Source organism: Peromyscus eremicus, chromosome 7, assembly GCF_949786415.1.
Source record: "Peromyscus eremicus chromosome 7, PerEre_H2_v1, whole genome shotgun sequence".
Lineage (NCBI taxonomy): Eukaryota > Metazoa > Chordata > Mammalia > Rodentia > Cricetidae > Peromyscus > Peromyscus eremicus.
The window spans coordinates 115,046,456-115,065,803 of NC_081422.1; the positions used below are offsets into that span (position 1 = coordinate 115,046,456).

General features: G+C 47.6%; 1 protein-coding gene across 4 annotated transcripts in view; it reads right to left on the bottom strand.

Annotated features, from left to right (window-relative positions):
• Positions 1–19,348, bottom strand: part of Ulk4 (unc-51 like kinase 4) — a 312,713-nt gene that overhangs the window by 183,877 nt on the left and 109,488 nt on the right. For all 4 annotated transcript variants that reach the window (XM_059268917.1, XM_059268919.1, XM_059268918.1 and 1 more), the window contains exons 26-30: positions 17,827–17,878; positions 17,655–17,749; positions 11,689–11,740; positions 11,351–11,495; positions 5,537–5,629 (exon numbers count right to left, since the gene is read on the bottom strand). In XM_059268917.1, coding sequence (XP_059124900.1) covers positions 5,537–5,629; positions 11,351–11,495; positions 11,689–11,740; positions 17,655–17,749; positions 17,827–17,878 — 437 coding nt within the window. The remainder of the gene's footprint in view (positions 1–5,536; positions 5,630–11,350; positions 11,496–11,688; positions 11,741–17,654; positions 17,750–17,826; positions 17,879–19,348) is intronic.

Below are 19,348 nucleotides of genomic sequence, written 5' to 3' on the forward strand. Positions count from 1 at the left end.
CTTCCAACAGTAGAAAGAGCTACTGTGGAAAACAGGTTACCTTTCTGTTAGGAACTCAATTATAAGGGAGACTTGCCAGGGCAACAGTGCTAAGCAAATAAAATAAACCCCACCACTCACGTCCCAGGCCACCTTACGTCACCATGACAGAACACCCATGTGGGTGACTAACAAAGGAAAGAGGTTTATCTGGGCTTACAGTGTGAGAGCCTGGGAAGCCCAGCACGGGGGGTCACAGCTAGCGAGGGCCTATATTCTAGGCCCAGAGTGTGGTACAAGGCAGAATGGAAGAGGGTGTACACAGATGACAGAATAGGGGCCAATGTCCCACAATAACTAACTCATCCCACAAAGAGAAGGCACTCAGACCCACCTAGTGACTCAAGCACCTCCCAGAGGTCCTGCCTCCCACAGCTGCACTGGGCAGTCACAGTACATGGGCTTTGAGAACACTCAAACCACAGCACATTAGAATGTGGATTTGATCATTTCCTAGTTACTGTTCTATTGCTGTGAAGAGATACCATGACCAAGGAAACTCTTATAAAAGAAAGCATTTAATTGGGGGACTGCTTATAGTTTTAGAGGTCAGTCCATTATCATCACAGTGCTGGAGCAGTAGCTGAGAGCTTTACATCCTTTTGAAATCTCAGAGCCGCCCCCCCTCCCCCCGGGATACACCTCCTAGTCCTTCCCAAACAGTTCCACTGACTGTGGACCAAGCATTCAAACATATGAACCTGGGGGGAGGGAGACATTCTCATTCAAGCCACCATAATCAGGTACTCATTTCTCTTTAGAAGTGGGTAAAATAAATCCTCAACAGTACTAATACCAAGCTTTTAAGGGTTGCTTTACCCACTAAAAATTCTATAAAGTAAAATTCAAAAAATAATGTGGGGATCAACAAGACAGTTTAGCAGGCAATGGTTGGTGCTTGCAGACAAGCCTGAGGATCTGAGTTCAATCCCTGGGACCCACAGAGTGGAAGGAGAGTCAGTCTCCCCATCATGTCCTCTCATGTCCACATGTGTGCACACGTATGTATATATGGAAATTAAAATGTAATAAAAATGTTTAAGATAATGCTTCATGTGACACAGGGTACTTTAAAACCCCAACAATTATTTAGTTCTCAATGCAGACACGATATATGATCCTCTGACAACAGACAGTGATGGTCCAATGTTGATTACAAATGACTCCTGGTTATGCTTTGACAAGAAACATGTCTGCACAGAACAGAATGCTTCCTGTGACATACATCTACACAAACTCATGGCCACCAAGTCACTCGAAGCAAAATGAGACCACAGACACTTGCCAGAATTAGGGGTGACAGCCCTTGGCACGAGGTCCAAACAGAAACAGAAGATTTGTTAAACGCCATTCAGACGCAAAGGAGACACGACACGACCAACCACCACACTGCAGTAAAACGGGCAAGCAACGCCACTGACTCCACATGTCAGAGTGACAAACGTGTAGAAGTCCCCCCCAGTGCTCACTGGTTCACACCTGCTGCAGAGCGGGCAGCCAGCAGGCCTAGGCTGGTTCATAGAGCTCCTCAGAAGCAGCAATTACTGCAGCGGAGCTGGCCTGGGTGTGGCTGAGGATCTGACTATCAACAGAGTTCCTAGAGACACACCAGGGAACCACCGGCTCAGACCCTTTGGTGACAGGATTCTGTCTGCCCATGTGTGACAAACAGCCCATGTTGTTAACCATATCTTCAAGTCTAAAAGATAAACATTTTCTCCAGAAAGGGATCTGTGAAATGCAGATGGAATATTCAGAGCTGTACTGTTCGCTCTGTCCAAGAAGTGCACACAGGAGGATCAGAAGTTTAAGGTTTGCCACAGCTACATACCAAGTTCAAGAACAGCCTTGACTATATGAGTCTCCAAAAACAAAACAAAAAACCAGAAATATAATCGCGAAAATTTCAACTCAAAGTGTATTTAAGAAAAAAAAAAGTTCTTGGAATAAAATCAAAACCCAAAATCTAGCTACACACTTACAACGCCTCTCCTTCCCTCAGAGCTGCTGAATGCACATTTATAAGCTGTACACGGGATCTCAGTAAAGGGAGACAGGAAGACACGGTGTTCAGCACTTTGCTCTTGACCCCCAGTCTCAGAATGTTGTCAAGGTCTGAGCACTTTCCTGGTGGGGGTGAGGGTGCTGGGCATGCACACCTGCAGTCTCAGAGACTGAGGCAGGAATGCTACAAATCTAAGGCCAGTCTGGGCTACGTAGTGCCATCATCTCTCAAGAAGAATGAATCAATCAATCAATCTATAAATCAATGAATGAGGGGGGTAAATAACTTACTTTATTTAATAAAAAGACTCAGCTATTTTTGTGTATTAGTATTTAAAATGTGCCTTGCCCCTTTAGGCTATTTTATACTATCCTATACTATGGCTATGTCACAATTTAATTTTATATTTATATCAAGTCCTGTAAATTATAGAAAATCTTCCCATTTTAAAAATCACTTGACTTGGGAGAAACCTGTGAACTTTCCTGAGGAACATTAGAAGGTGAAGACTGAAGGGGATGTGGCTCTTTTTCTTTCTTTCTTTCTTTCTTTCTTTCTTCTTTATATGGGTGTTTGCCTGCATGTAAGTCTGTGTACCATGTGCATGCAGTTCCCACAGAGGCCAGAAGAGGGCATCATATCCCCTGGAACTGAAATTACAGATGGTTGTGAGCTGTCATGTGGGTGCTGGAAATTGAGCTTAGCTCCTCTGGAAAAGCAGTCAGAGCTCTTAATCACTGTGCCATCTCTCCAGCCCACAAGTGCTCGTGCTGGCTGGTTTTATGTCAACTTGATACAGGCTAGAGTCATCAGAGAGGAAGGGGCCTCAGCTGAAAAAAATGCCTCCATGAGATCTGGCCATAAGGCATTTTCTTAATTAGGGATTCATGTGGTAGGGCCCAGCCCACAATGGGTGGCATCAATCCTGGGCTGGTGGTCCTGGGTTCTATAAGAAAGCAGGCTGAGCAAGCTATGAGGAACAAGCCAGTAAGCAGCACCCCTCCATGGCCTCTGCCTCAGCTCCTGACTCCAGGTTCCTGCCCTGTGTGAGTTCCGGTCCTGACTTCCTCCAGTGAACAGTGATGTGCAAGTGTAGATAAAACCTTCCCTCCCCAACGTGCTGTTGGTTCTGAAATGCTCAACTTTTTTTCTTCTTCGTTTGGAATTCACTATATAGACTAGGCTGCCCTGGAACTCACAAAAGTCCACTGCTTCTGCCTCCAGAGTGCTGGGGTTAATGATGTGTATCACCATACACAGCCTGCAACGTAGCTCTTTTATTTTCATTAGACATAGAAAACAAAAATGGGAAAGATTCAATATTATGAGTAGTTGGGTGAATGCCGAATAAAATGAAATCCAATTTTTACGTATTAGTTTAGCAAAGACCTCACCAAGAGTACAAATTCACACTGGTGTGCAAGAGCACCAAGGTGTTTTGATAAATAAAAAATCAATTTTCAAGAAAACAGGGAAAGATAGTCTAAATTTTTAAAAATCGACCACCACAATACAAAGTTACAACACTTCAGGACATACACACATCTCCCTGATGCAGTCACAGCTGCCCTGGACAGTCACACACCAAAATTCCAGCTCCTGCACTAGGGAGGGGCATATTCAGACAGTGAGGGGATGCGGTAGGAAGAGAACCTCGTGGCTTTACTGTTGGAATTTAAGACAGAGATAATACATTCTAATATTTACTTGTCCAGATCAAAACAAAATGCTTCTAAAAATCAGTTCACTGACTCCTCTTCTTAAAATGCTTAGGGGGGAATGAGTTAACTTCTAAGCCTAGATGTAATCATTTTCAAAATAGACAGTTCTATGGCGGCTCATTATGTTCCTTCTTCTCTAGGGCATGGAGATGAACAGAAGAAACGGAGTCCAGAACACCCGCCATAGGAACAATTGTTACTGAAGAACCAGACATGGCAGCAGGTGTCTGTCTGGGAAGGTTGTGAGTCTGAGGTCGGCCTGCAGTACAGGAAGACTCTAGTGTAGCTCAGGACAGAGTGCTTGCCTGGCACACCTTGATCCCAGCACAGAAGAGAAAGCACTAAACGAGGTGGCCAGAGCTCAATGACCAGAAAGAGCAGCAGTATGTTCTTGTCCTGTCTCCTCTGTGGCTGATAAACACCATGACCAAAGCACCTGGAAGGGTTAAGTTCATCTCACAGGTCACCGTCCATCAAGGAGAGAGGCCAGGGCAGGAACTCAAGAAGGAGTTTGAAGAAGACACCACAGTGGAAATCTGCACACTGGCTTCCCTCTGCTGCCCAGGCCACCTGCTGGGGACGGCACTGCTCACAGTGGGCTGAGACCTCCTACCTCAATTAGCAATCAAGAAATGCCCCACAGATATACCCCCAGGCTAATAGGATGGAGGCAAGTGCTCAGTTGAGGGTCCACCTTCCCATGTTGACAGATGAAGCTGACTTTGAAAGTTCTCAATGTGAATGTCTAAGAACACCAGTCTTGAATCTCCACTCCATTCCACGGCTGTTGGGAGAAACTTTAGAATTCAACTGCTTTAGGAAGAGAGGATGGAGCGCTCAGTCTGAAGGGTCTAAAAACTGTGGGAATGTAGCTTCAAAACGGACAAAGAAAGGGGTGCAGGCTTGGTGCACTCTGAGCTGTCATGACTGGGTACAGTGAATAACACACTGAGTCCTGTCTGCAGAGCTCTTAACAGGCCGAAGTTCTCCCCTGCTCCAAGCCACACCAGCTCAATCAGATGGTAGGAAAGCCACCAACAATCCAAGACTTAATGGCCCCTTCACTACAGAGCAGGGCACCCTGACATTTTAAAATCATATAATCTGGACACAGTGGCACATGTCTGCAGGCAAGATTGGTGCCAGCTTGACACCAGTCTGGGGGACACAGTGAGTTAGAGGCCAGCCTCCACTACAGAGTGAGACCTTGTCTCAAAAAAGAAGAAAAAAAGATCACTATGCACACAAAAAAAATGCTGCTGTATTGAGTTTTTTACCTTTAAAGAGTTTATCATTTGGGTTGTGTGTGTATGTAAAGATGTGCATGTGTTCACTTGTGTGTGCCAGTGTGCTCATCCCACATACGCCACACACGTACCACACCACAAGTGTCATTCAGAAGACAGCCTCAGCTTGTCCTGGCCTCTGCTGCCTTGCTTTCAAGCAGGGTCTCTTCGCTGTTTTTCCATGTCTACACTGAGCTAGCTGGGCTGCTGGCTTCCAGGGATTCTCTTGGCCCTGGGAGTGCCGGGACTAAACCCATACTATGAATCCGAGTTCTACATGATTGGCAGGAGTCTAACTCAGGTCCTCCAAGGCATCTCCCTGCGTCCAAGCTTCGTTTTGAGGCAGCATCCATTCCATGGGATACAAACTCAAGTGAGGGATTAAAGCATGTGACTTTGGGCCAAAACCGCACCAATGACGACAGCACAGAGCAGGGATTTGGACAGGGGCCCCCTTGGCAACTGCAATGCTGGCCTCCTAGTACCTGGTGAAAGCCGGGTTGTGTTCCGTCATGGCGACGAGCAGCTTCAGAGCATAGGCTGGAACTGGGTCAGGCTCCATGAGGATGTGCTCGTACCTGAGGAATAAAACCACCAGAAATGACTCAGTTTTCCTCCCTCATATGCACTGAATATCAGAAAATGGCCAACTGTAACATGCCAACATCTGAGAAAAGCACATATAATTACGAGACAATGTAGCTAGAGTTTTCCTGACTGGCCCACAGTCTGGACAAATCTTTGTCACCCGCCAGTCCCACAGCTGCTCAGACCCAACCAAGTAAGCACAGAGACTTATATTGCTTACAAACTGTATGGCCGTGGCAGGCTTCTTGCTAACTGTTCTTACAGCTTAAATTAATCCATTTCTATAAATCTATACCTTGCCACATGGCTCGTGGCTTACCGGGATCTTCACATGCGGCTTGTCATGGTGGCAGCTGGCAGTGTCTCCCCCACCCAGCTTCCTGTTCTCTCAATTCTCCTCTCTGTTAGTCCCGCCTATACTTCCTGCCTGGCCACTGGCCAATCAGTGATTTATTTATTGACCAATCAGCAACACATTTGACATACAGACCATCCCACAGCAAGACAAGGCTTGCACAAGTTAGACCAGGGAGGCTGTGTGACGGTGACCCCCACTCCGTAAGACAGTAACAAGGGAAAGCCAACACTGAGCTGTGCAGGCAGCAAGGGCCCAGTGAGCAGGAGACGTCCCCCACATTTGGGTTCCCTGGTGGACCCAAGGCCCAGTGTCGAACCCATGGCTGTACCCAGAGTTATATCCATGGGTGATGGGTTCTATCCACAGCACGATGACAGTGAAGACTCTCAGCTCAATCGCAAGGGGAAAGATGAAGGTGATCAACGAACTCCACATTTAAGTCCCTCAAACAGTCAAGCCAACGTGAGAGCTTGCTGCTCACTCTACACTGTACTTCCCTGCCCTCACTCTACACTGTACTTCCCTGCCCTCACTCTACACTGTACTTCTCTAACCTCACTCTACACTGTACTTCCCTGCCCTCACTCTACTCTGTACTTCCCTGCCCTCACTCTACACTGTACTTCCCTGCCCTCACTCTACTCTGTACTTCCCTGCCCTCACTCTACACTGTACTTCCCTGCCCTCACTCTAACTCTGTACTTCTCTGCCCGACCCACTCCACCGTTCTCTCCTCCTGCACTTGCTGGGCAAGTGCTCCCCCACACACTGGCCCAGAATCCTTGTGCCTGGGGGAAGACTTCTTTCCAGAGTCTTCTGAGCCACAGGAATAGGAATTAGAAAGTGCAAGTCATGGTCACTGCTGGACAGCAGGCCTACAACAGCTCAGCAAACCTACAGTGTGTTGCCAGGGATGGGATCCATCTCAAGGCCAAATTCTCAAAGGAAACGTCTTCTAACCTGCGAGGAGGAATATGTTCCTCCCCTGGACTCTAAAGAATGGCGCCCTGATGATTTATGAAGTCATTATGGCCCTGAGGATTTTACAGGTCACAAGAGAATTATTTTTTAAATGAAAAAGGAAGAAAGGGCTGTGCTTATGTTCCCCAGGGGAGGGCGCCGGGTGCCATTCTGTTATAACGACACTGCAGACACATCTTATCAGTATGATTCCTCCAATGCTGAACACTGCTTAAAAATAAATACATAAATAAACTACAAAGCTCAAATTGTTGCAGGTGACCAAAGTCAGGCCAAGCAACAGCCTTTCCCCTAGGACTGCTCAGTCCCTTGAACGCCTATCCTGACTGCGGGGTCAAGGACAGAAATGCTTTAACTGTCGTGTTCTATGCCTTCCCACAACATCAGATGGCGTCCTCTCGGCAGTCTCATAAACAGCTGAAGTTGCAGCAGGCAGGATGCACACTCCTCCCTCGGAGGAGACAGCAAGGCCCCTGCCTCCAACACAACCTTTGCTTCTGCTGAACGTTCAGGGAACAGGCATGCCCTGCTCCTTTCCTTGGTGCCATCTTTGAGACAATAAAACCCTGCAGGACACCCCACCCCTGAGGGGCTGCTTATCCATGAAAATGACAAGGCAGTACCAGAACCATCTCAAGGAAGACAGAAGTCTGGCCTCTCTGGGCACCCACACTCACATATGCACATATCCACACATAATCAGGAAAAAAAAAATCCAAACTTTTTAAAATTCCTAGAAAAATCTCCAGCCCTTCTCAGAAACGACATGAACATGTCCCCCCACTTTATTAGCCTGTTCCAAGCCCTGGGCTTCTACCCTGTATCTACAACCTCCTCCCTGGATCTATCCTGTATCTACAACCTCCTCCCTGGATCTATCCTGTATCTATAACCTCCTCCCTGGATCTATCCTGTATCTACAACCTCCTCCCTGGATCTATCCTGCATCTACAACCTCCTCCCTGGATCTATCCTGCATCTACAACCTCCTCCCTGGATCTATCCTGCATCTACAACCTCCTCCCTGGATCTATCCTGTATCTACAACCTCCTCCCTGGATTTCTACCCTGTATCTACAATTCACCCTCAAACAGGAGAAGCTGACCTGAACACCTCTACCTCCTACCTGGCGAAGGACAAAGGACCTGACTCCAAATTGGTCAGCAACTGTTCCATCTTGTTATCGGTTCCACAATTCCAAGTGGGTAAAAAGGACCCAGTTTGGGGATAAAAACTGGGAAACATTAGTTATCCCAAGGTTAAAATCCTATCAAGATAGTAAATTGAGACAGTGTAATCTATGTTTACATGTCTGTGAATAGTGAATTCTTGTTCCCAAAGAACAACACTGATAAGCTTGTTCCCCAAATGACAGTTCCAGACCAGTCCCCACAGAGACTCAACTTCACCTTCTGTGGTCAGCTCTCAAAGAGCATAAGACGATTTTCATTTCTCAGTCTTCATTGATAGTGGTTTGGGCACTAAACTCCTGAGAGATCCTGTTGTTAATTAACAAGGATTTGGGCTTAAGAGCCATTAAATATGGTCTCTTATCTTCAGCACAACCCTCTAAAATCCAACCTTGTCTGCCCACTGAATAAAAACCAGGATGATTTTCTAGGAAGATGTGAGATCTGTCTCCCCTAAAAGAAAAAACCTCCTCTCACTTTGAGGCCCAAATCCCAACCATGAAAAAAAGGGTAGCTGAGGGGGCAGAAACAAGTAAGGGCAGGCACACACACACACACACACACACACACACACACACACACACACACGAGAGGATGGACCAACAGACACACACTTGAGCCAGAAGAGAGGGGCCACCAGTGGCCAGCCTGAGTTCCCTGAATGTGGTGACAGAGTCACCACAGAGACTCTGAGCACAGTGGGATCTGACAGTCATTGGCTTAAAGTGTGCATGAGAAGTGCCCCTGCCTTGTCAGGGGCAGGGCAGCTGAGCTACAGCAGCGATGGTCCTACAGGAGTGGGGTGAGTGGGCACCCTCTACAGTTACCATCCCATCCCAGCACAGAGCACGGTCCTGCCATGGAGAACGTCTTTGCGGACCTTCTTAGGGATCTCGGGCTGTTGCCACCTAATCTCAGATGGGACCCTAAACCAATAAGACCTTCTTATGAGAGAAAGACAGAATGTGAGTCGTGGAGATGAGGAGGAGGGGACTAGGGTGTGAACACCACAACAGGCAGAATCTGGCAGTCACCAGAGCCCAGCAGGAAGTCATGGAATAGACATGGCTTGAGGAGCTTCACCACAGAAGCCAGAGGAAGCCTCTGCACTAAGGGAGAGCACATGTCTGTCATCCCACGCCAGCTGGTCTGTGGTGACGTGCTACAGAAGCCATGTGGACCTGACAAGCCAGGAGGAATAGCTCTGCAAGGCTGGAAGCAGGATTCCCAGAGTCCTCAGACGGGAGCCGTCCTCAGAGGGAGCCGCCGGCAGACGGGAGCCGCCGGCAGACGGGAGCCGTCAGCAGAAGGAGACGTCAGCAGTGTTTGAAGCTGAGCAGTAGGTTCAGCAAGAAGGCTCAGTGGGTAAAGGTGCTTGCTGCCAAGCCCCATGGATCACTCAAGATCCAGCCCTGAAACTCACATGGTGGAAGGAGAGAATCAATTCCTGAAAGTTGTCCTGACGTCTGTACACACAGGTGCTCACCCCCACACACAAGTTCTCACCAACACAAACACACATGTACACACACAGGTGCTCATCTACATACACAGGTGCTCACTCACATAAACACACATATATGCACACACACAGGCACTCACTCACACACACACAGGCACTCACTCACACATACATACAACCACACACACACACAGGCGCTCACCCACACACAGGTACTCACCCCCACACACACAGGCGCTCACCCACACACAGGTACTCACCCCCACACACACAGGCGCTCACCCACACACAGGTACTCACCCACACACACAGGCACTCACCCACACACAGGCACCCCTCCACATACACACACTCACATACACTCAACCACACATACAGGCGCTCACCTCCTCCCCACACACACACACAGGTGCTCACCTCCCACACACACACAGGTACTCACTCACACACAGGTGCTCACCCCACCACCACACACACACACACACACACACACACACACTCACCCACCAACACATCCAGGCACTCACCCACACACAGGTGCTCACCCCCTCCCACACACACACACAAATACAAATGAGCAACTTCTTCAGTTAAATGATCTGAAATTGTAACACAAAAAGCTGCAGGAAGTGAGGGATGACAAAGAGGCTGGCCTGTCACTGCCCTGCAGCTGGCTGGAGGAGATCAGCCCCTTCCCATCATGCATTTTGCTAAGCCAGTCAGGCAGGGACTTAAGCCACTTGAAATGTTAGATTTTGATTTTATGTTTTCAAGTGGATCTAACTCTCTATAAGGCATTTCAAACTCTCACCACTGGCAAAGTCACATGATTCACCTGTCTCCTCTTCTGTGACAATTGTCTTCCATGCCACAGACAGGGAACTTTCCAACAGACAGGGGGGGATGCCTCGGGCAAGGCTGCCTTTCTGGAATGCCTGTTCATTTGACTGAGACCAAGCCCAGGCCTGAGGGAAGCCATAACCAGGCATGCACAGTGATGAAATACACAGTCTTACATCTATCTAACCCTGTAATGATCTCTTTTTAATACCGTGAGCAGGCGTGGTCTGCACGCCCATAACGCCAGCAGTGACGAAGTGACGAAGTGACGAAGTGACGAAGTGTCAACTCCAGGCCTGCCTGGGCCGCATAGCAAGTTCCAGAAAAACTTGTGTTACAGAGGGAGACCCTCTCGAAATAAAAATTATTGTTGGATTAAACTGAGGGTTCCCCATCCCCACTGGGAGCTCCTGGGAATCCGCTGCTGTGGCCTTGCTGTGTGAGGAATGCAGGAAGAGCAAGGAAGAACAGGCCCCTCCAAGTCCATGTTCATACTCTTCACCTAGGCTACTGAGCCCTCTGGAAAGAGTCTGGGGAAAGGGAAGACTGGCCTCCATTACTCTCATTTCTGAGATGTGCTAGAAGTCTCAAGTCCATGTTCTTGAATCATAACCACCACTCCACCAGCCCCCAGCTAGGAACATCTTTCAGTTTGTGTCAGAGTACTGTACCAAGCAAACAACACCCAAAAGAGGCTGTGAAGTGGGGCTGAGACTCTTCTGGCTCCTCCACAGTGGGACAGCCACTGCTTGTGTCTAGACCTCCCCAGCACGAGACCAGGAAAGTATGTGCAAAGACACGGGGACATCAAGCGCTGACCCCATTGTCGGGCCAGCTGGACAGAAGCGTCCCCTTGTGAGTGGACGGCACAGTGCTTACTGGGGGAGCAGCTCGTCCCTGATGAGCACCAGAAGGCTGTTGTTGGAGTCACAGCTGGCCTCTTCGTCCCCATCCTCCAGTTCCTGGCTCACCAGCAGGGTTGTAGTCTCGGAGAGCAACCGCAAGCTGAAGAGTCTCCACTCCACTGGAATGAAGAATGGCAAGAACGTGAGTCTACAGAGAGGAAGAACAGGGTACATGCTCATCCTGACCGTACACTTGCAAGGCAGGCGGGTAGTGAGGACCGGGTCACCCCACATCCCCAGCAGCACCCATTATCTCCAAAAACCAAAACCAAGAAAGGTGTACCGGATTCTCAGTACCATAGTCTCACTCACCGTTCTGACTTTGAACCAAGGAGACCAAGGGTGGCAGAATGTAATCGATGACCTGCAAGAAAGGACAGGAAGCTGTAGCTCAGAGCTTCCTGCAGAAAATGGCTACTGGGCACCAATCTGTCCACGGCAGAGTCACTATCAAGGGAGGGAGAGGAAGACCAAAGGCGACTTGGGATGGGAGAGGTCATCGGGGCCAACAGTGCGAGGTGCAGTCCCTCATAGTGGGCCTGGACTGGAGGCTGCTGGTCACATGACCCACAGTCAGGAAGTAGAGCTCAATTTCTCTTTTTTTACTCAGCCCAGGATGCTGCCTGAGGAATGTGCTGCCCACGTGTGGGTCTTCCTACCTCAGCCGACCTCATCTAGATAACCCCTCCTGGATACCCAGAGGCCCGTCTGCATTGATTCCAGATCCTGTCAAGTTGTCTGTTAAGCACCACACTCCCCTAAACTAAGTGAGAAGCAAGGGCCCTGACTGGAGACTATCTGCAGTCCTGGGAACTGAGGGTGGATCGCCATGTAAAATACATCCAAACAAAGCCCTGTGAAGGAGGAAGGCCAAGAATAGACAGCAGATAGGAAGAGTACAATCTCCAAAGTGAAGAAGCCTCCACAGCCCAGACACACAGAACGACTCAGCCCCAGGGACGTCAGATACACTGGATTTAAAAGAGATAACACTTTATGCCCGGCTAGTCTAAACCCAAACAGAACAGCAGGGTCTGCAGGTCTGTGCACAGATGGGATGCAGATAGTACAACCAATGAATGAGAACTTCACACAGAAAGTTGGAAAGCCAGTCCTACACCACCACCCACATCCTGAAGACCCAACAACCCCACTCCTCTGTGACCTGACTACAGGAGTGAAAACAGAATGGGAAATCTCACAGTCGTACTTAGTGGGGAAACCAATTCACAGAACAACGCAGATGGCACAGCAGTCCGCACTATGAAGGACGGCGGCCTGTGACCCCGCACTCATGGTCAGAGCCTTTCAGAAGCTAATCTACTATCATTTTGTTTTAATTAACGTGTCTGTTCTTCACTGTCTCAAGGCAATTGCAGCACACTGTCCCAGTTACAAACTCCATCTTCAGAAGTGAGAAACAGCCTGTGCAGAAGTAACCTGCAGAGGAGGAGAATTTAAATATGTAAATGAGAGGCTGCTCCCTTTTAATCTACTGCACTGATTTCTTTATCAGACGGCTACTCAATAAATGCTGCGTGAAGAGGCGCCTCAGCAGTTACAAGCACACACTGCTCAGGACCAGAGCTCGGATCCCAGCACCATGTTGAATGACTCACAACTACCTGTAATCCAGCTGTGGGGAATCTAACACCGTCTTCTGGCCTCTGTGGGCACTGCACTCATGTGTGCATAACCCTGCAAAGATGCACACACATACACACATATGCTGTGGGATATCTTTCTGTACACTGAATATATGTTGTTCCCATTGGTTAATAAATAAGCTGCTTTGGTCTATGGCAAGGCAGCTTAGAGGCAGGCAGGAAATCCAAGGAGAGAGACAGGAAAGAGAAAGGTGGAGTCTGGAGAGACACCAGCTGCCTCCGAAGGAACAAGATGTCAGCAGACCGGTAAAGACACGGAACATGTGACAAAACATAGCTTAATAGAAATGGGTTAATTTAAGATATAAGAGCTAGCTAGCAAGAGGCCTGCCATAGGCCATACAGTTTGTAAGTAACATTAAGCCTCTGAGTGATTATTTTATAAGCAGGTACAGGACCGCAGGGCTGGGCAGGACTGGAGAAAACTTTCGACTATACACATAAATAAAATAAGGAAATAAAAAAAAATTACATGAGCATGGGTGCCCACTCAGCAATTCACACTAAAGGACAAAAAAGTAAAAAGCAATCTGAGCAATTTTGTTAATATCTTATTTCATAATTTGTGGTTTTCAAAGCAGGTCACTGTCTTTCAGATCCTAACAAGGAAGAGGAGACCATCTCTCTTTAGGCAGAATGTGCCCCTTAATATATATAGACCCTCGCAAAAAGGAAAACACAAAAATATAATTTGAAATACAGAGTAATTATAGTCTTCAGGGCACAGGGCCAAGAAATGTTTTTGGTTCCTGGAGCTGTTATGAGCAACACATATATGGAGAACGTCCAACAAGCAGTCTTGCAGGTATTTCTCAAGGATCATTGGCTGAGGGATGTGTGCAGCTGACACATCCTAACATGAACACGTGACTCCTGTGCTGACACCATTAGCTACATTATGTTTACACGGACACAAAGTAAAGTATATGGAGGAGCCGACAGTCTCTCACCACTACTGTCAAACACAATAGTTACTTAGTACTAAACTGTGATCATTTATAGTGTGTGCACACACAGACAGAGGCAATAAAGCTCAGTTAGCTAGGGTTTTGTGAAGGGCAGGTATGTGTGACTCCATGGCTTGGCTCTGGTCTTCAGAAATAAAAAGCCACTAGGTATCAGACTTAGGTTCTTAGAGCCTGCGATGCCCTGGCCACTTGATGTTTCTTCTGTTACTGTTTTCCGATGTCACAGATCTGCAGTCACAGATCTGCAATCTCAGGACCAAGTGCTCTCATTTTAAAATGTCCAAGATGGAATTAAAGGTCATCTAGAGATACCAGACAAGATGGAAATCTAAATGCAGAAGGCAGGCTCGCCTCTCCAGTCTGTCCCCATGACCCCAAGCTTCTGCTTTCACCCCGCCCCCACCCCCCAGTGGCTGGAGGAATGTGAAGAGAAACACAGCAGTACAAGGGTGCCGAGGCCAGAGCAGGTCACAAAGGAGCTCAGTGTGCATGACAGCACGAGCCCAGCACCAGGGCAAACGGGTCCTTTCAAACCGTGTTACCAACTGATACTTCAGTGGGAATGGCCTTCCATAAAACGGCATGCATTTTAGCTTGTATGTTTAAAGCAACACTCTGAAAACGAAATCTACAGGCTTCACAGCTGACCCAAGGTTCCCACAGCATGAAGTTAATTACATTCCCTTATATGCAGGCAGAATTCTCTCTGAAATTACACAGGAAAAGTATCAATGTCCAGTGCCAGGAAAACCACTCTACAGGGTTGGCCGGACTCCGGCCCTGTCCCACACAGGGACACGAGAGTGGGGCACCAAATAGTACTTCTAATCCAGCCACATATGTTGGGAAAGGACTGATTTCACCAGCATGGAGATCTAACAAAAGATCATTGAGATAAAGATGTCTCCAAAAGATGACCTTCGGACCTGAGAGTTCAAATGCTAATCCACCACCCACCTCTGAGGGGTGTCTCTGACTACAGCATGTCTCATCTGTAACTTGTCTTTCCTAGAGCAGAGAATAAAACCAACTCATGTACATAATTGTACACCTCCATGATAACATACTAGAAACAGCCACCTCAAGTACCTTAAAAAGCCCACGACATCATCCCTCACTGCTCTGCTCTCCTCCCCACTCCTCTCAACACTGACAGTCAATTCCCTGGCAAGGTCACCCTGGCCAGGGGAACCTGACCTAGGACAATCTGTTCAGGCTTCCTTTCTTAAACATCTCTCCCAAGGGAGATGATGCCTGCTCAACTCTAAGTCAGGCCAAGCAGAGCCATACTCACCTTGTGCCTCTAGCAGACACTTCTATTTTTTCTTAGTAGCGTGTGCACTGATACTGTTTTGGGGTAGCTCACACCCACTTTACTGATACTGTTTGGGCTAGCTTATACTCACTTTACTGATACCGTTTTGGGCTAGCTCACACTCACTTTACAGATACTGTTTTGTGCTGTGGGATGGTCTGTATGTCAAATTGCTCTGATTGGTCAATAAATAAAAAACTGATTGGCCAGTGGCCAGGCAGGAAGTATAGGTGGGACTAACAGAGAGGAGAATTAAGGGAACAGGAAGGGAAAGGGAGTCACTGCCAGCCGCCGCCATGACAAACAGCATGTGAAGATGCTGGTAAGCCACGAGCCACGTGCCAAGGTATAGATTTATAGAAATGGACTAAATTGAGATATAAGAACAGTTAGCAAGAAGCCTGAGCCATTAGGCCAAACAGTTTAAATAATATAAGTGTCTGTGTGTTTATTTTATAAGTGGGCTGTCGGACTGCCGGAGCTTGGTGGGACCTGGAGAGAAGCTCTCCAGCTACAGTTTTGGGCTAACTCACACTCACTTTTTCTTCTTTTATACAGACCAGGACACAAACCCAGAGAATGGTGCCATCCACAGTGGGTTGGCTTCCCCCCCCACAACAGTTACCATAATCAAGACAATTCCTACAGATATGCCCATGGGGCAACCTGATCTAGACAGTTCCCCGCGGAGACTCCTTCCCTTCCAAGGTGTCAAGTTGGCAGTCAAGGTGGATCTAGAGTTGTCTTGTTCTAAGCGATGCCTCCTTGGTCAGGCCCCCACTCAGAATAACGTGACTCACAAGATGCCTGTCCTGGCTGGAGCTGACTCCAGTGATCCCACTGAAACAAAATGGCTTAGCCACCCCACAGAAGCGCCTGGGCTGGCTCCAGGCTCAGTAACAGTTAAATACAGTCATCTGCTTCCGTATGAGCAGGTATCGATCAGGAGCCTTGAACACGGCATGTGCTGAAATCTAAAACAATCAGAGGCTCCCTGGGGTATAGGGTTTTTTCTTCATGCATTCCAGTCATGCCCAAAAAGAGATAATTAGAAGATTTCCCATGAGCTGCAGCATTAGAGAGCATTTTTATAAAGTGGTAAGTTGTGACTATGCCTTTTCTATCATAACTGAGGCTGTCGTGGCAATAATTAGCACACTTGTGTTTCATGATTAGAAAACGCACTAATTAAATTTCTATTTAAATGCAATACAGATATTTATAAACACTGGATCTGAACAAATCAGCCATGAGGTTATTGTTCATTAAGCAACAGGATCCATAAGTGACATCTCAATCAAAGACCTGGAACTCACTGGGAAAGCTCTGTGACCGGTCTTTCCTGTTATGTTAGGTGTGAGCGGAATGTGAACCAACTCTCATTGAAAACTGATGAGATACAAAAAACCCAAATCCTAACATTATTAAAGCCTTTGAGACCTATTTCTGGATGGAAGTCTGCAGCAGAAAGTGATGGACCATGACAGGAAGCGTTCACCCACAAACCACCACAGGATTCCTGGGATCCCTGGCTCCTGCCAGCACAGCATTTAGTGAGCCACCTGGCACATGGGTCTGTGCCGAGGAGGGGATCTCCGGGTAGGGAACACCAGCTCTTCCTCCAAGCCTTGGCCACACATCGCTCCCAGAACCCAGAAGCCTGTCCTCAGAGAAGGCTGTGGTTTGACAGGGTCTCAACTGGAGGAGAGCAGGCTCCTGGCGAGGCCAACATGAGGCATCTGAGGAGGGAGGCATGCACACAGAAGGCTCTGGGAGGAAGGACAAGCAGGGTGCCAACAAGGCAGTCTCACAGACACTGGACGACTGCGCCAGGAGCACAAAGTGACCGACACCAGAGATGTTGGTATTAGCAGCTGCATGAAACAAACCCATCACCGAGTGGAGCTGTCTACAGCAATCAGGAAACTACAGAGGCAAAGTAGATGTGGAGAGGAAAAAAACAAGCAAAATGTCTACAAGATGTCTTCCTACTACAGAAGAAAACAACCCAAATCAGCGGCTACTTGGGCAGGAGCCTGAGCACAGCAGGGGCCAGGAGAGCCCGGAATCCCAGCTCTACAGAAGCAGGGCACATCCTCAGTGTCTGCAAAGCCTCTCCCACAGGTGTGTGCTTCTGAGAAGGGGGAGGGAAGTCAAGGGAATAGTCAGAAAACTTACCCCTCCCCAGCCAACAAAATTGGAACCAGCTTCCCAGAGCTCTCCCTGCTTTTTTGAAAGGTTTCCTCCCCGGGATGGACACCTGTCAGCCTGGCACACATGTACACAGGATTAGCAAGTAAATGACTGAGGGTTTTCCTAGAAACTGACCGTTGAGCGGTAGTCGGCCAGAAGAACGGGGTACTGTATCACTGCTTCGAATGCCGACAAGGTGATCTTGATGAATTCCTCCGAAGCCACCATCCCTAGGATCACAGAGGTCATTACTGCAGGCGTCCACCCGTGCCCCCATGACTCAGATGCAGCAAATGTGTCTGCTCACCTATGGCTCCATCTATGTTCGTTTCTCCCAAGTCAACGGACTTAATGTGACTCTGAAAAAGGAGAAGTGTTCAATAAATGGGAGTTTCAAAATAACTCTGAAATAAAACGTGAGGAGTTAACGTTCTGCCTGAAACCACACATCTGAGTCTTAAACTCATGGAAAAATAAATACATTCATATATTACCAACACTGCAATCAGTTTAAAATGTGCTTATGTAAACACTATACAGAGTATATACATATAATATACTATTCAGATATATGGAAAGGTGGCACAAAGTTAAGAGTTCAATTCCCAGCACCCAAGGATGCCTCACAACTGTAACTCCAGCTCCAGGAGATCTGACACCTGCATCTGGACTCCTCAGGTACCTGCACTCACATGTGCACACCCCACACACATAGATACATACATACACTTAATTTAAAGGAATGTTTTAATTTTTTAAGGCTTATGTACATGAGTGCTTTGCTCATAAATATGTGGACTATGTGCATGCAGTGCCCAAGGACTCAGGGCATTGGATCCCCTAGAACTAGAGTTAAAGAGAGTTGGAAGCCACCACAGGGTGCTAGAAACTAAACCCAGATTTTCTGCAAGAGCAACAAGTGCCCTAACTGCTGAGCAATCTCTCTCCAGCCCCCTAAAAATAATTCATCAAAATTTTACTACACATATATTAAAACCATGATTTTTAAATATACAAATGAGATTTAATGTTGTAATAATTCAGCGGCAATAAAAAACTTACAAAAGTGAGAATGGCCACCGGTAACAGTGGCTTATGCTGTCATCCCACCACTTAGGAGGCTGGGGCAGAAGGGTAGCCTTGAGCTTTAGGCTACCCAGTGACACAGTGAATTCAAGGCCAGCCTTACCTATGGTGTGAAGACCTTCTCTCTCTCTCTCTTCAATATATATATATATATATATATATATATATATATATATATATATATATGAATGATCCAGCTGATAACCATTCCCAGTGGCATGCCACTATCCACCTCACCTCCTGAGGGTGTCACGAATGGTTGACACCTCACATGGTGACAGTGAAGTTCCTGGTGCACAGGGTGTCAAGGCCTCAAGGGTTTCAACACTACTCAGTGCCCAACTTAGAATCACCACTGTGTTGAGTTACTCCAAACCCTATCCACTCTTGCATACACCACAGTACCGTGTGAGAGGAAAGACTCAGCAGTTGGGCCATGAGCCCCCTGATGGTTCCCCTTCTCAGTCCCTGGCCGGAAGATCTGAACAGGACAGCTGTTCCCTGACTGTGAGCTCAGGGAGATGGTCTCTGTCACCCTGTAAAACCCGTGTCCTTCGTACACAGTCACACACCACTGTTCATGCCTTTAGCTCACAAACACCATCAAATATAATGCTTTGTATATACCCAGCACTAGGGCTGGGGCTATAGCTTGGTGGCATACACAGGGCCCTGGGTTCAATCCATCCAAAAGTATAGTAAATAGCAAATAAAATATAAGATGACCATAGAACTGAAAAGTA